Source organism: Notolepis coatsorum, assembly GCF_963971535.1.
Source record: "Notolepis coatsorum genome assembly, chromosome: 11".
NCBI classification, from domain to species: Eukaryota; Metazoa; Chordata; class Actinopteri; order Aulopiformes; family Paralepididae; genus Notolepis; species Notolepis coatsorum.
In genome coordinates this window covers 25805428-25822031 of record NC_140175.1, presented here as the reverse complement: position 1 = coordinate 25822031, position 16604 = coordinate 25805428, and the positions used below count along the sequence as shown (strand labels likewise).

Genomic DNA, 16604 nt, shown 5'->3' with positions numbered 1-16604 from the left:
GGGACTTGTCCTTCAGCGCCTCGTAAAGCGGCCGCATGGTGTGGGCCGCCCGGGGGATGAACCGGTGATAAAACGTCACCATCCCGAGAAATTCCCTGAGCGCCCGGGCCGTCGGGGGTCGTGGGAAAGCGGAAACGGCCTCCACTTTCGACGGGAGGGGGGCGGCCCCCCTCCTGTCGATGAGGTGTCCGAGGAACCGTATGGAGGTCAACCCGAACTGACACTTAGCCGGGTTGATGATTAGGCCGTTTTGGCCCAGCCTCGTAAAGAGGCATCGTAGGTGCTCCAGGTGCTCTTCGGGCGAGGAGCTGGCGACGAGGATGTCGTCCAGGTAGACAAAAATAAACGGCATGTCTCTGAGCGTCGAGTCCATTAGCCTCTGGAAAGACTGTGCCGCGTTCTTCAGTCCGAACGGCATCCGTAGGAACTCAAATAGACCGAAGGGTGTTACCACCGCCGTCTTCGGGACGTCCAAGGGGTGTACCGGCACTTGGTGGTAACCGCGTACCAGGTCTACTTTCGAAAAGAACAGCTTACCCGCCAGGTGCCCTGAGAAGTCCTGGATGTGGGGGACCGGGTAGCGGTCTGGCGTGGTAGCATCGTTGAGGCGTCTGTAGTCCCCGCACGGTCTCCATCCCCCGTCCGGTTTGGGCACGATGTGCAGCGGCGAGGCCCAGGGGCTGTCCGAGCGTCGGACAATCCCCAACTTCTCCATGTTGGCGAACTCTGACCTAGCGACTGCTAGTCTGTCAGGGTTGAGCCGGCGGGCCCTAGCGTACACGGGAGCTCCTTGAGTCTCTATGTGATGCTCGACCCCGTGTTTGGTGGTCGCGGCCGAGAACGTAGGCTGTGTCAAGCCGGGAAACTCCCGCAGTAGGCGTTGGTACACGTCACCTTCTGCGAGCGAGCTGGCCAGCCCGCTGTATACCACTTCATTGCGCACACAAGTCAAGGAAGCGTACGTCTGGGCGTCTACCAGGCGGCCGTGCCTCACGTCCACGAGGAGCCCATGTGCGCAGAGGAAATCCGCCCCGAGTAGTGGGAACGAGACGTCGGCCGTGACAAACTCCCACGTGAACCGCTGTCCCCCGAAACACAACTCCACGGTCCTCGTGCCGTAGGTGCGGATCGGGTTACCGTTGGCGGTCGTCAGTCGCGGACCCCCCCCCCCGCCGGCGGTGTCCTCCACCGTCGCCGGTAGGACGCTCCTCTGTGCTCCGGTGTCGCAGAGGAATTCTCGACCAGAGAGTGTGTCCTTAATGAAGAGTAGCCTGTTCGACGTACCTGCGCTCACGGCCGCTACTGGGCGCAGGTGTTGGCGTTTCCCGCCCTGACAAAAGTACAAGGCGGGCGGCACTTCGTTGCTTTCGCGCCGAAGCGTGCATGGAAATAACACAGGCCTGTGTCATTATTGCCGTCGGCCGCGGCGCCCCTCTCCATCTTCGCCCCTCCCCCTCTGGGCATGTGCGCCCGTGTCGGGGCCAGCACCTCTGGGGCTAAGTGCTGCGTGGCCAGGTAGAACCGATCTGCCTCCTCTGCCAGAGCACGGGGATCCACAATGTTTGTATTGGCCAGCGCCGTCTGTACCCGTGGCGGCATGTGTCTGAGGAACAGCTCTTTAAATAAAAAGTTCGGCTGCTCGGCGCCCAGTAGATTCAGCATCATCTCCATATGCGCCGACGGCTTGCTGTCTCCCAAGCCACGTATATCCAACAAGCGTCGGGCCCGCTCAGACGGCGACAACTCAAAAATCCTGAGCAGGTGCGTCTTAAACGCCTCATATCTATCCCGGGCCGGCGGAGCGGTAATGAAGCCTACCGTTCTCGCCGCCGTAGTGTTGTTCAGACTCGAGACGACGTGGAAGTATCGAGCGGCGTCATCCACGATTCCCCGTAGGGCGAACTGCGCCTCCGCCTGGGCGAACCACGCGGCCGCCGACTGCTCCCAAAACTCAGGCAGTCTGAGAAAACCAGCGTTGTTTGCCATGTTCGTCGTATTCTCCGTCTCGGAAACTCCTTCGAGACTAATGTCGGGGTCACCAGTGTAGCGCTGAGAAGAAGGAGTCGGAGGCGGTGTCTCGAAGTTAAACCTAATTCCTTTATTCATCAGCGTAACAACAAGTCGACGTAGTCGTGTCGACAGTAAAATAAGAATGCCGGTGGCAGGAAGTGCCACCCTATAAATCGTCCGGGGGGAACTACCATTCCCAACGAGTTCCTTGTGAATTATGTACAGTCACTACAATCTTCAGTTTAATGTAAATGTGCCAGAATTAGCTAATGAGCTCGTTTTCATCTGTAGTAGTCCCTGCCTGCATGTCTTTATGGTGTGGGAGGAAGCCGGAGTACCCAGAGGAAACCCACGCAAACACAGGGAGAACATGCAAACTCCACACAGAAAGGCCCCCTGCTGGGGTTCGAACCCAGGACCTTCTTGCTGTGAGGCAGCAGTGATGACCACTGTGACACCGTGCCGCCCTTATACAGGTATACCGCCCCCGTTGGGCCTGTCCTTGATGTGGCAAACAGTGTTGACTGCAGCGGCTATTCTACCTCCAACTGGATCTGACTACCACAGGCGCGATGGATCTGCTCTACGTCGCCCTCAGTTGACCGGCATCTAACCATGCACGCTCTACTCTACTTTTAGCCTGTATCTTATTTTCATACCAGCGCTCGCATTATATGCTTTTTTTTTGTTCTTAGTTAGTTCTTATTTTAATTTTTAAATGTTCTTATGTGCTTTAGATACTATTGCTACGATGTATGTATGTATATGCGTTTCAGTATACCAATTACTCGCCTGTTCTATTCTCCATCCATCTATCATCCATAGCGACACTATATTATCACTGACATCCTGTTGGGGGATCCCCCCTTTGAACATCCCATCTGAGGTTTCTCTCCTCCACGCCGCCTGTGGTGCTTTTTTCCCTATTGCTAGGTTTTAGTGAGTCGTTCCTTAACTTCATTAGGGAAAGTCTGGGGGGTGTTGCATAATGTGGATTTTATGTTGGTTTTTGTTCTGGATCTGTTGTGATGTTTCTTCTTGACTTCTAAAGCCCATGGGGGCAATTCCATGTGATCTCGGGCTATACAAATAAATTCAATTTTGATTTGGCTTGAGAACGAGAAGTGATGTCTGCTTATTTTCCCAGAGCTTGTGACGGACGTAGCTAAGGAGCTCCATGTCTTGGTTCCTTCCCGTCTCTGTCACCTCTGAAAGCCAGTGATGTCGCTCGCACCGCTGCTTCCTTGTTTGTTATTGTTTTACAGTCATAAAACGGGGGTTGAAAGGGAAGGAATCTATAGCTAGCGGCAGCTACATAATGTTGTTTCAGAGGTGCAATGATCTCACTTTCACAGCTAGAGCCTCGAGGTATCATTTGAAAAACATTGTGATCTTGAGTTTTGTAGGTATCAGCCATTTTGCGCTAGCTACAAGGGAAATTCCACACCAAAGCACGTAAATGAGTAAACGGCAGTCTTTTAGCTTATTCCACATTATTAGTATGTGGTCCTCATTCCAAATTATTCAATATTACACATAGTGTGATAGTAAAGGGTTAACCTTCTGTAGTGTGGCTGTGAAAGTGTTAACCTGCTGTTGTGTGGCAGTGAAAGGGTTAACATTCTGTGTATTGTCGCAGTGAAAGGGTTAACCGTTTGGTAGTGCAGCAGTGAAAGGGTTAATGTGTGATGTCTAGGACAGTGTGGGATTTGGGTAATTAATATTAAAAAATTAGAAAATTACTCATAGATCACTTGAACTATTGAACTTGAAATATTTTTAGTGTGGAGGTCCTGCCCATGTAAAGAGAAGCATCTAGGTAGCTTCAGTGTTCCAGTGACCCACGTTTCCTTGTTTACCCAATTATGAAACACCCATGTCTGGGAAACATATCCCAATACATGTTTTACATTAAGATGTAAGACTTGTATCCACTTGACCAGCTATAGGGGAAATGCCACCCATTTTAAAATGTCCTTCTTGTTGGTCAATATTTGAACATGCAGCAATCCCACAGCACGCAAATCAAGAATTCCATTATGTTATTTCCATGGCCTAGGAAAGTTAATTTGTGAACATGAGCTACTCTCCTAAAGCCAGAAACCAGAGAAGCAAGAATCAAACTTGTGACATAATCAAATATAACGTCTAGAGAGCTGCTCCATAGACAATGAGTGAGAGTTTATAGACAAATTAACTTTATTCTATACTATAGGTCTCAGTTCTAAAACAGAAAATGTACCGATGAACTCCGAGCACCCACGGGAATGTTCCGTCTCATCTAGAAAATCGTTCCCAATGAATCATCTATGGATAAGCTTCAGACTTTATGCCTGACCTCTGGACTTGAACTGTGCTGCACTGCACTTTACTGTCTTATTGTTGTCTCACTGGTCTGCACTTATTTATTATGTGTATGCCTATTTGTGAAAAAAATCATGCACTGTAATGTCGAATCACGTTCCATTTGTATATATACAATATGGTGAATAAAGTAATCTGAATCTGAAATGAGTTTTAGCACTAGTAGGCCCAACTCCAGGAAATGGCACCAGTCAATTAGTTTGATGCAGGTGAGCTCTCAAGACAGAACAAGATCACCACCACATCTAGAAGGATTCATGTTTAAAATTAAACCTTCAGCTTGAAGGCAAATCAAAATAGTTCAATGCTGAAATTGGCTCAGAATCCTAGCGTGTTTCGGTACTGTAAATCACACACCAACATCGTTGGACGAGCTAACGCTCCGTGAATCAGTCCCTTCCACGATGATGTAAAAATCCCACAGTCTGTCACGCTGTTCGGCAACAAAACGCTTGTCGTAGACATGCAAAAAAAAAAGTAGTTTCATTGCCGAACAGCATGACAAGACTTTAATTGTGGGATTTCTCATCGGGACTGTTGATGAGTTTAGCTCGTCCAACGTGATTTAGTAGCTACTCAGCATCTCTACCCTAATTGAGAATACAAGGATCTTTGAATATACAAATTGACATCATTTATTTGATTATCAGTATTCAGTTTGTTTTATTAGGATTCCCATTGGCTGCTATAGAAAATACAACAGGATGCAATTAGAATAATAAGTGAAATACACCATTGAAGACATAATTCAACAAATTACAACCAGAAACTTAATGACCAAGCATTCCAATGTTGTCACAGCCACTAGTCAATGAAATCTCACATCTGAAATAACGTTATTTCAAGACAACTACCTTTATGTATACATGCTGAAGCCAGGTTACCACAAATTGAACCATGAGGTTTGGACAGCACAGAGAAGCCCACTCCAGGGGAAGACTGATTAAGGCACTCAAGTTCTATGCAAATATTAAGCATGCCTCAGAGTAAACCCACACACGTGGAGGGGGAGTTTTGATTTACTGCAGCCACCTGGATGGAGAAGATGGGGCTGCTAGTAGTCAAATGAAGTTTAGACTCTCCCAAAAGACACTGAAGGCAACAAATTCCTTGTTAATGAAATGTAGCAGTCCCTCTAAGACATGTTTATCATAATTTCCTGGCGCTGTAATTAAAACAAGGATTCAATGTCCCGATGGCATCACTGGTGGCCATATTCAAATTAATTTAGTCAAACTAATGTGCCCCAAATTTGAGAAGCTAATAGGGAGGCGTAGTTAGTGATCAACTAGGCTCACCATACCAGAGGCAATCGGCAAAGTGTTGCTGTAAAGTTTAAACCAACTAGTTTGTAAAGCAGTAGCTCCCTCTAGTGGTAGAAGAGTTAAGCTATAGGCAGACAATGGACAGATTTAAAAATTCGATAAAAACTTTATTTGCATGGGACTTTACAGGCAATTGAATATACATGCTTGATCACTTAAGATGTAAAGTTCATCATAGAGCCCCAAATAGCTCAGAGCAGACGGTAAATTGAAAAAGGCAATCATAGAATGCCCCAAATAGCTCAGAGCCGACAATAAATTGAAAAAATATATCTAAAAGCAATAAAAATACATTTACACAATTTTGTACATCAGCACATGGTGCTTAAAAAAATGTCTGCACACATCACTGGGTGAGCTGCCTTGCAAAATCCTTGATCAGCGACGAATTGAGCTGTGGAATGTCGGCGATTCTCATCTGCTTGCTACTGAGATACTTGTTCTTGACAGCCTGCAAAACAAAGTCACCCAAGGTCAAATATATAGTAAGACACTAGTCATAAAGGCTAGCTGTACCCAATGCTAAATTATATGGGGGTATGCCGTGAAGGGAAATTATGACACATTGAGCCAAGTAACTTGGAAAGAGTTAACCACAACTGAAATCTTGCTGACTTCATAGATTATATAAAAACTCCTTCATCATTAAGTGTGCAGTCGTTTAGAGTTAGTGAAGCCAGCTATGCTTTTGTAAATATATAAGGCGAGAGATCCCGGTGATGAACCATTGCACCACATGGACCCATTTTACTAGTCCCATGGCTGATGAAGAGCTTAACACAACTCACCATGTGTTTGGTCTGTCCATTGTTCACTTTCACAACATTCTTGGCAATTTGTCCCATCACAGGTACCAGGCTGTCCTCCGTGTAGTTCATGTAGTGCTGCAGGGTCTCATCCTGAGGGAGTTAAAAACAAAAGGTCAAGAGACAATAGCTGCAGAAGATTGCAAGGTGTAGCTGCAGGGGATTCGCCATAGGTAGCCAAAATGGCTATGCCAACAACAAAATGGTGGCAACACAAGCATAATGTTAATGTAAACAAGAGTGGCAAATGTTGCCTATAGATTTCCACTCAAGAGGGGCTTGCAAAGACAGCCTGGCAATTTAGCAGTTTTCCTACTCTGCCAAAAAGACAGATTTAGAGGAGACATACCCATTCGCCACAGTTGAAGACCTTCAGGGTAAGGGCAAAGGCTGCACTGGCCAACTGGGAGGGAGGGATGTGGACCATCTCGTAGTCAGCCATACTGAGCTCTACAAAGTACTTGGCCAGGGTGTGGTGCTCTGCAGTAACCTGGGGAGACAGTGATAACCATTGGTAAAAGTAGACAACTGGGCTACACCACAAACATTTTACATGTTGAATTTCTCCCACGTGTAGATGCAGAGCTACCCTAGACCAACCTCGCCAATCTTTGAGGCCCGTCTGAGGAACTGGAGGGGGAGAGGGCGGCCGAAGCTGTAATTGAGTACCCGCAGGATCTTCATCTCGAAGTCTCGGATCTGAGCAGTGGTGTAGGCCCGGTCGGTCACATAGGCAAAGTCTGCGATCTCTGGAGGGTACATCTCCTCGTACTTGGAGGCGACGAACATGGCAGTCACACCGACCAGCTGCAGCTGCTTCTTGGGGACTCGATTGTCCTGTTGAGATTAATATTTGACTTTAGGTCAGTGAAGATAAAGCTGTAGAGTTTAATTTCAATAACGACCTACCCATGGTGCACACAGATACATGCAATGAGGCCACACATTTTCAACTGCAGCAGGGATCATTTACTGGTGTAATACAGCACAGGCTTCAATTACTACCAGGTTACCTGAAGGAAGCGGTCGATGATTGCCACAGTCATGTACATAGTCTCCTGCAGCAGTTTGAACTTTATTTGGACCTGGACAAGCCAATCAATGAGGATGGCACGCATGTTTCCAGTCACCTCCTGTCCTTCCAGATAATTAGGTCTGATGGCCTGATCAACCTAGGGGGGGGAAAAAAGAAGAACACAATTATAGCAGAGCATCCGATGCATCCAAATAGTAATTTAATGATCAAAATGTTCAAAAGGTTTGCATTGTGTAAAAGACACTTACAAACCAGGCCATAATTTAAACACGGGTTGTGTTTTGAGCCTACCTCAAGCTGGCGCAGATACTTGTAGATGTCCTTCACATATTCACTGCAAAGCATAGGGTTGTCATAGTCATCGATGTCGACATCCTTGATGTCGAGCAGGACATCAGATAAGGCTTGACACAGATCACTAGATTTACAGCCAGATGTCTCCATCGGTGAGGGGGACATTGTGTCATCAAAAACCTGCCAGGAAAGCAGATTGACATGTAAAAACAGATATCGATACAACTAGTCAAAAGTTACGTTAAAAATGCCAAGCAGCTGATCGTGTGTACCTCAATTGTCTCGATTATTTTTACAACAGGTACAACAGGAGCGGCATTTATTTTTGGCTGCTGAACGGCAGAGGCCGCTTTAACACTGGGCTTCCTCTCAGCCAGTTTGATGGGTTCTGCCTTGGCATCCTGAAAGAACACATGAGTTAGTGCCAACCAAATCGGGTTTTAGTAAACTATGCAAATGGCAAATTGTATTCCAACTCACATTTTTCGAACCCTGTCTGGCGATAACGGCGTTGTTGCCGATTGAGCCAAGAGCAGCTCTGGGCCGGAGTGTTGGCTTGGTAGCCTGCACAGTCTTGCCGGGTATAGCAGCATTCTCAGAAGCGATGCGGTTCTGAAATAATGAAAACTTATTTAACAGATTGCAGAATGGGTACAATACAGTACGGCTCAATACACACAAATTGTTAAGGGGATGCAGACCAGAGAAAGACGTTAGTCTTGTTTACATCAGGGTCCCCGATTTTCAATTCATAGTGAAATGTGAACTGAAGACATGTTTATCAAATAAATAGTCACATAGTATGTTTGGGTAAAGACAAATCATGTTAGCCTATTATGTGACTCCCGAGCTACAAAGTCGTATCGTCGAGATCACTGTACAGCCTCGATACACGAGGCCATTCGACGCTTTAAGACTAGATGCAATCACAAAAACACGCAAAAACATGACAGCAATTTGAAAACGAAATAACCATTTCTAAGCTACACCAAGTTTTACACAAAAACACTTACTCTTGTCATGCGGAGAGCCATTTCGAAGGTTGTGTGTTGCTTTAGCTGGAACAAGTCTGCACAATAGGAGAGTGTTGTGTTGGTTTAAATCCTCGCTCGCTTGAATCTAATTGGCCGTGCTCCATCAACAACCTCCTGCTCAACACCTCCAACAAAACACACCCACTATCAATCACTGACCAATCCATAACTCTGACGGACTCACTCAAATTCCTAGGCACCCACATCAACAATAACCTAAAATCGGACACCAACATTGTCTACATTACAAAAAGGCCCAGCAGCGCCTGTACTTCCTCAGGCAGGCAACTGAGGAAGTACAGGGTCAAATGCCACCTGCTGGTCCAATTCTACACAGCCATCATGAATGAATGAATGAATGAATGAATGAATGAATGAAAACTTTATTTAACAGATTGCAGAATGGGTACAATACAGTACGGCTCAATACACACAATTGTTAAGGGGATGCAGACCTGAAAAAGACGTTTGTCTTGTTTCCATCAGGGTCCCCCATTTTCAATTCATATAGACATTTATGACATACACAACATACATGACATTTATGGCATAGGGACATATAGGTATTTAGTACTGATACATTTGTGACATAAACGGTATTCAAATATACAGTACTGTTACCCCTAGATCCTGACAGAGTATATACATATGATGGGGAGGGGACTGTACATTAGGAGGGGGTGGGTGGGTGGGAGAGAAATATCCATACGGCGGGGAGGGAATATATACATGCGGTGGGGAGGAGATCGACTGTCTATTAGGAGGTGGTGGGGGTTTTGGGCATTTACGGTGGCCAGTTTCGAATTGCGGCCTCCCGTAGGTGCTCTTTAAGAGCAGTTTTGAATGTGGGTATAGGGATTCACATTCCTTTACAGCTTTGGGTAGGGCGTTCCACATTGATGTGGCATAATTGCGAAACGTGTTTAGTCCCTTGTTTGAGCCGAATCTGGGTTTAACATGATTTGTTGAGCTTCCTCTGGTGTAGTGATCGTGGTATTCACTGACCTTTGGGAAGTATTTTGACATGTACATGGGTACCTTGGTCGTGTAGTGTATCTTGTAGACCAGGCCCATTGCAAGTTGCTGTACTCTGTCGTCTACTCTAAGCCATCCTAGGTTGTCAAAGTGGGCAGGGGTGAGGTGGGTTCTGGGGGTAAGGTCAAGTAGTAGTCTGACCAGTTTGTTTTGTGATGTTTGTAATTTTGTTTTAAGCGCCTTTGAGGTGCTTTGGTACCATGAGGTGCACGCATAGTCGTAGTACCCTTGAATGAGTGCTCCTGCCAGAGTCTTCAGGGTATTCTTGTTTACCAGAGAGGAGATCCGGTACAAGAATCTAGTTAGTTGGTTGACTTTTTTTTATTACATTGGATGCCATTTTGTCACAGGAAAGATTTGCCTCTAGGATGGAACCCAGGTAGGTAATTTCGTCTTTCCTTGTGACAATATTGTCACCCACTGCAACTGAGAAGCCGTCGGTCTTGCTGAGTTTGTTATTTGAACCGAAGAGAATGGACTCTGTTTTGCCCATGTGTAATGATAGTTTGTTATCAGCGAGCCATATGCAGATTTTGCCTAGTTTTTTCAACCTGCAACTTGTTCTTGTCAGAGACCAGCAGGGCTGAGTCTTCCACAAACAGGAACAAGTTGCAGTCACAGGCTGACGACATGTCATTTGCATAAATTAGGAAGAGTAGCGGTCCTAGTATGCTTCCTTGTGGAACACCACAGCTCACAGTGAGGGGGGGGGGATAGAGTACCGTTTACCTCTACCATCTGTTCTCTCCCCTCCAGGTAGGATTGCATCCAGCTCACTGATAAGCTATCAAAACCAATTGCTTTTAGCTTGTCAATCAGAATGGAGTGATTGACAGTGTCGAAGGCCTTTTGTAGGTCCAGCATGACCATGCCGCAGTATTTGCCCGCGTCCACCTCTTGTTTGATGTGGTCGTACAAAGCAAACTCACCTCTTCAATAACAGTCTGGTACGGTTCCGCACAAAAACTATCCATACAAAAACTTCAGCGCATCATCAACAAGGCCTCCAAAATCACAGGATGTGACCTTCCCTCCCTGGACTCCATCTTCACCTCCCGCACAACCACCCGCGCCAGAAAAATAGCTAAGGACAACTCACACCCAGCACACCCCCTATTTCAGCCCCTGCCCTCAGGTAGGCGCTTTAAGTCCATCCTTTCCAAAACCACCTCAATGTGTTAACAACCAATCAGATATTTTGGCCAAGAGATGTTCCTAGGGTCGCATCAGAAAACTAACACCACTATCGCTTTCCTTGTCAAATGTCTGCCGATCAGAGGCTGGGAAATGTTTTTTTATTACTTTTAGAAATAACACCATAGGTGTTATAGATAACATTTTATGTAGACAATAAAAAATAATACATCGACAGAGCTTTTAGAAAGGTGCAGAATAAAAGTATTCGGTTGTTAAGTTGTGAAGTATCGACCTTTGGATAAACTTTCCGAGACCAAGCATCCTGCGTTGGCTGAGGCTCTCATCTTTTCAACATGCTTCAGTGCTGTATCCCTTGTTCTTTTAATAGATCTGAGTCATAAAAAACTGTTTGGGGTATGTGCTCTTAGTATCTCCCACTGTCTGAAGCGGAGCATTTGGCCCCAGACATGATGAATATACGTCATCCTTAACAACCTAATTGCTTTTCCTCCCCAATAAATGATTGATTAATGGATTTATCATACAAAAAAAGTGCAGGTCCAAAAGCAATGTTGTTTACATGTTGTAGGCATGTATCCCCTCCCTACTTCCCATTTCTCCACATAGGATGTACCTGATAAATGACATGCTGGTGCTCTAGTGCAACATCTAGTGGCTGAATGTTATCTATAGCACCTTTAAAGCTGCTGGTTTAAAGTTTAAAGTTTTTCTTTGCACATGCATTGCACACAGAACCTGGCTTGAGTGGATGTCGCGAGTGATAATGTGTTGATACGTTTATTTATAAATGTTTTACTTACGGACAATGCACATTAATCAACATCTTCAGTTTAATGTAAATGTGCCAGAATTAGCTAATGAGCTCGTTTCCATCTGTAGTCCCTGCCTAACATGCATGTCTTCATGGTGTGGGAGGAAGCATGGAGTACCCAGAGGAAACCCACGTAAACACAGGGAGAACATGCAAACTCCACACAGAAAGGCCCCCTGCTGGGGTTCGAACCCAGGACCTTCTTGCTGTGAGGCAGCAGTGATGACCACTGTGACACCGTGCCGCCCTTATACAGGTTGTATACCGCCCCCGTTGGGCCTGTCCTTGATGTGGCAAACAGTGTTGACTGCAGCGGCTATTCTACCTCCAACTGGATCTGACTACCACAGGCGCGATGGATCTGCTCTACGTTGCCCTCAGTTGACCGGCATCTAACCATGCACGCTCTACTCTACTTTTAGCCTTCATCTTATTTTCATACCAGCGCTCGCATTCCTATGCTTTTTTTTTGTTCTTAGTTAGTTCTTATTTTAATTTTAAAATGTTCTTTTCGAGCTGGAATTAACGTTAGATTCCTCTTACCTATTGCCGTACTTTTATTACTGTTGTCTTACTAATGTGATGCTTTTATTTTATTTTACTTTTATCTTTATTTTTTATTTATTTATTTCTATTTTTATTTTTTATTTTATTTTAAACATTGATCTTAACTGATCACTGTGATTTTATTACTTTTATCGTTATATATGCCTATGTTTGTGTACAGCACTTTGAGCTACATAACATGTATGAAAGGTGCTTTATAAATACTTACTTACTTACTTACTTACTTACTATTGCTACGATGTATGTATATGCATTTCAGTGTGTATATATACATACCAATTACTCGCCTGTTCTATTCCCCATCCATCTATCATCCATAGCGACAGTATATTATCACTGACATCCTGTTGGGGGATCCCCCCTTTGAACAGCCCATCTGAGGTTTCTCTCCTCCACGCCGCCTGTGGTGCTTTTTCCCCTATTGCTAGGTTTTAGTGAGTCGTTCCTCATCTTCATTGGTGAAAGTCTGGGAGTGTTGAATAAATATGGATTTATGGTGGTTTTTGTTGTGGATCTATTGTGATGTTTCTTCTTGACTTCTAAAGCCCATGGGGGCAATTCCATGTGATCTCTCGGGCTATACAAATAAATTCGATTTTGATTTGGTTTGAGAAGTGATGCAGAGCTTGCTCTATAGACCTCGGGCGTCGCATGATAGGCCGGCCTGGTTCCATACAAATATTTACTTATAGGAGTTTCATGGTAGCTGCATTTATATGGTTCCACTTATTCAATTGTTCTGACATTTGATGGGAGCAGAGTTAAATTATAGCATAATTTAAAAAGATCAATTGTACAATTGTAAAAAAATAAATAAAAAAAAGTCATAGGTACAAGACTGTGTTGTAAATGCACAATGAACTACATTTCAAGCCCGGTCTCGAGCGAACACTGCATAGTTGAGAGGACATTGTATTGTAGTAGTTACCATGGAAACTAGTAAGAATTACAATATAAAACACGGTTTCTCAAAGATTAAGTTCAAACATTTACCTTTATTGGTTAATGGTAACAGGGAAGAATTACAGCGAAACCTCACTCCCCCCAGGTCTATTTCTGCTGGACATGTAAGCTCACTCTTGCTAATTTCTCCGAGATTGCCTACCCCACATTTAACCTCAGTGGAGCCCTCCCACCCAATCAGCAATGCCGGATGTGTCATAATAAAAAATGGCAGCCGTGGAAAAAAGAGGTCAACCGGGTGGTCGATCTGTCCATTTAGGGTAAACGTATTGTCATGGACTAATACAAGTCAAAAACTGTTTCTCTATGACTCAGATCTATTAAAACAGCAAGGGACACAGCTCTGAGGCATGTTGAAAAGACCAGAGCCTCAGCCAACGCAGGACATTTGGCCCCGGAAACTGGTTATTGAAAGGTCGATACGTCACAATTTAACAACCAAATACTTTTATTCCACAACTTTCTTTTTTTGCCATCTACCCTGGAGTTAGACAAGCAGATACATACCCTTTTCTTCTCTGTGCACCTCAAAAGCCCCATTGATTTTTGAAAAAACCACTGCGCCCAGGCAGCAGTGGTTCGGCAAAAGTAGGTTCTGAGTACCTGAGTACATAGGGCCCTTTCTCACTCATACAAGCCTCCTCTATTTTTACTGGTATAAGCAATGTTACGTCTCACTTCATTCCTTTTCGTAGAGTCCCTTGTCTGCTTATTTTCCCAGAGCTTGTGACGGACGTAGCTAAGGAGCTCCATGTCTCTGTCACCTCTGAAAGCCAGTGATGTCGCTCACACCGCTGCTTCCTTGTTTGTTATTGTTTTACAGTGATAAAACGGGGGTTGGAAGGGAAGGAATCTATAGCTAGCGGCAGCTACATAATGTTGTTTCAGAGGTGCAATGATGATCTCACTTTCACAGCTAGAGCCTCGAGGTATCATTTGAAAAACATTGTGATCTTGCGTTTTGTAGGTATCAGCCATTTTGCGCTAGCTACAAGGGAAATTCCACACCAAAGCACGTAAATTAGTCTAAGCGGCAGTCTTTTAGCTTATTCCACATTATTAGTATGTGGTTGGGTTGGGTGTGTATGGTCCTCATTCCAAATTATTCAATATTACACATAGCACCTTTAACCCTTCCATTGCCACACTACAGTTACTGTCTGGGTGTGTATGGTCCTCATTCCAAATTATTCAATATTACACATAGCACCTTTAACCCTTCCACTGCCACACTACAGTTACTGTCGGTAGTTTGATAGTAAAGGGTTAACCTTCTGTAGTGTGGCAGTGAAGGGTTAACCTGCTGTTGTGTGGCAGTGAAAGGGTTAACATTCTGTGTATTGTCGTATTATCCACTTTTTCTCCCATTTTCTATATTTTCTCCCATCCCAATTTCGTATCATCCAATTCAACCCTCCCCTGTCACGAATGCTGTTTCTTGCCTCCCACAAGCCGGCTGCAATGTGGACTAAGTCATACATAGCACAAGTCCCCTCCGGTACTTGAGGTAACAGCAGTCGCATCTTTTCACCTGCGCAGCTCGATCTCTTAGTGGCGAGGAGTAACGCGTGGGAGGCTCACGCTGCCCCAGACACTTCCTGATTCTACTGCGCAGGCGCACCAACCGACCTGTAGGAGTCGCTGTCCACAACGCCCAATCCCCACCCATCAGTTTCCCACCCCCTAATACGGCCAATGTGTATTAGTATGAACGACCAGCTAAACTGAAAGCAATGTGGAGCGCTGGGCTCGAACAGGCGTCTCCGCATTCGTGGCGAGCGCCTTGTCGCAGTGAAAGGGTTAACAGTTTGGTAGTGCGGCAGTGAAAGGGTTAATGTGTGATGTCTAGGACAGTGTGGGATTTGGGTAATTAATATTAAAACATTTGAAAATTACTCAGATCACTTGAACTATTGAACTTGAAATATTTTTAGTGTGGAGGTCCTGCCCATGTAAAGAGAAGCATCTAGGTAGCTTCAGTGTTCCAGTGACCCAAGTTTCCTTGTTTACCCAATTATGAAACACCCATGTCTGGGAAACATATCCCAATACATGTTTTACATTAAGATGTAAGACTTGTATGCACTTGACCAGCTATAGGGGAAATGCCACCCATTTTAAAATGTCATTCTTGTTGGTCAATATTTGAACATGCAGCAATCCCACAGCACGCAAATCAAGAATTCCATTGTTATTTCCATGGCCTAGGAAAGTTAATTTGTGAACATGAGCTACTCTCCTAAAGCCAGAAAAGCAAGAATCAAACTTGTGATGTCATCAAATATAACATCTAGAGCTGCTCCATAGACAACGAGTGAGAGTTTATAGACAAATTAGCTTTATTCTATACTATAGGTCTCAATTCTAAAACAGAAAATGTACCTATGAACTCCGAGCACCCACGGGAATGTTTAGTCTCTAGAAAATCTTTCCCAATTAATCATCTATGGATAAGCTTCAGACTTTATGCCTGACCTCTGGACTTGAACTGTATCCATGTCCCCAACCACTGCACTTTACCGTCTTATTGTTGTCTCACTGTTCCGTACTTATTGCTATTCCTATTTGTGAAATAAATCATGCACTGTAATGTCAAATCACTTTCCATTTGTATATACAATATGGTGAATAAAGTAATGAATCTGAAATGAGTTTTAGCACTAGTAGGCCCAACTCTAGGAAATGGCACCAGTCAATTAGTTGATGCAGGTGAGCTCTCAAGACAGAAGAACTAGAAGGATTCAGGGTTAAAATAAAACCTTCAGCTTGAAGGCAAATCAAAATAGTTGAATGCTGAAATTGGCCACCTGGATGGATAAGATGGGGCTGGTAGTAGTCAATGAAGTTTAGACTCTCCCAAAAAAGACATTGTAGGCAACACATTCCTTGTGTTAATGAAACGTAGCAGGCCCTATAAGACAAGTTTATCATAATTTCCTGGCGCTGTAATTAAACACAAGGATTCAATGTCCCGATGGCATCACGGTGGCCATATTCAAATAAATTTAGTCAAACTAATGTGCCCCAAATTTGAGAAGCTAATAGGGAGGCGTAGTTAGTGATCAACTATTCTGGCTCACCATACCAGAGGCAATCTGCAAAGTGTTGCTGTAAAGTTTAAACCAACTAGTTTGTAAAGCAGTAGCTCCCTCTAGTGGTAGAAGAGTTAAGCTATAGGCAGACAATGGACAGATTTTAAAA

At 44.7% G+C, this 16604-nt stretch overlaps 1 protein-coding gene across 1 annotated transcript; it reads right to left on the bottom strand.

Moving 5' to 3' along the window:
• Positions 1-5843: 5843 nt before the first annotated feature.
• On the bottom strand, positions 5844-8919 carry LOC311236661 (G2/mitotic-specific cyclin-B1-like). Its single transcript, XM_084324371.1, has 9 exons — positions 8849-8919; positions 8316-8447; positions 8108-8236; positions 7833-8015; positions 7519-7677; positions 7106-7342; positions 6855-6995; positions 6488-6598; positions 5844-6150 (listed from the first exon to the last, which is right to left on the bottom strand). Exons 1-9 carry the CDS (start codon positions 8867-8869, stop codon positions 6046-6048), a joined length of 1218 nt encoding a protein of 405 aa, XP_084180497.1. The 5' UTR covers positions 8870-8919; the 3' UTR covers positions 5844-6045.
• Between the last annotated feature and the right edge of the window lie 7685 nt (positions 8920-16604).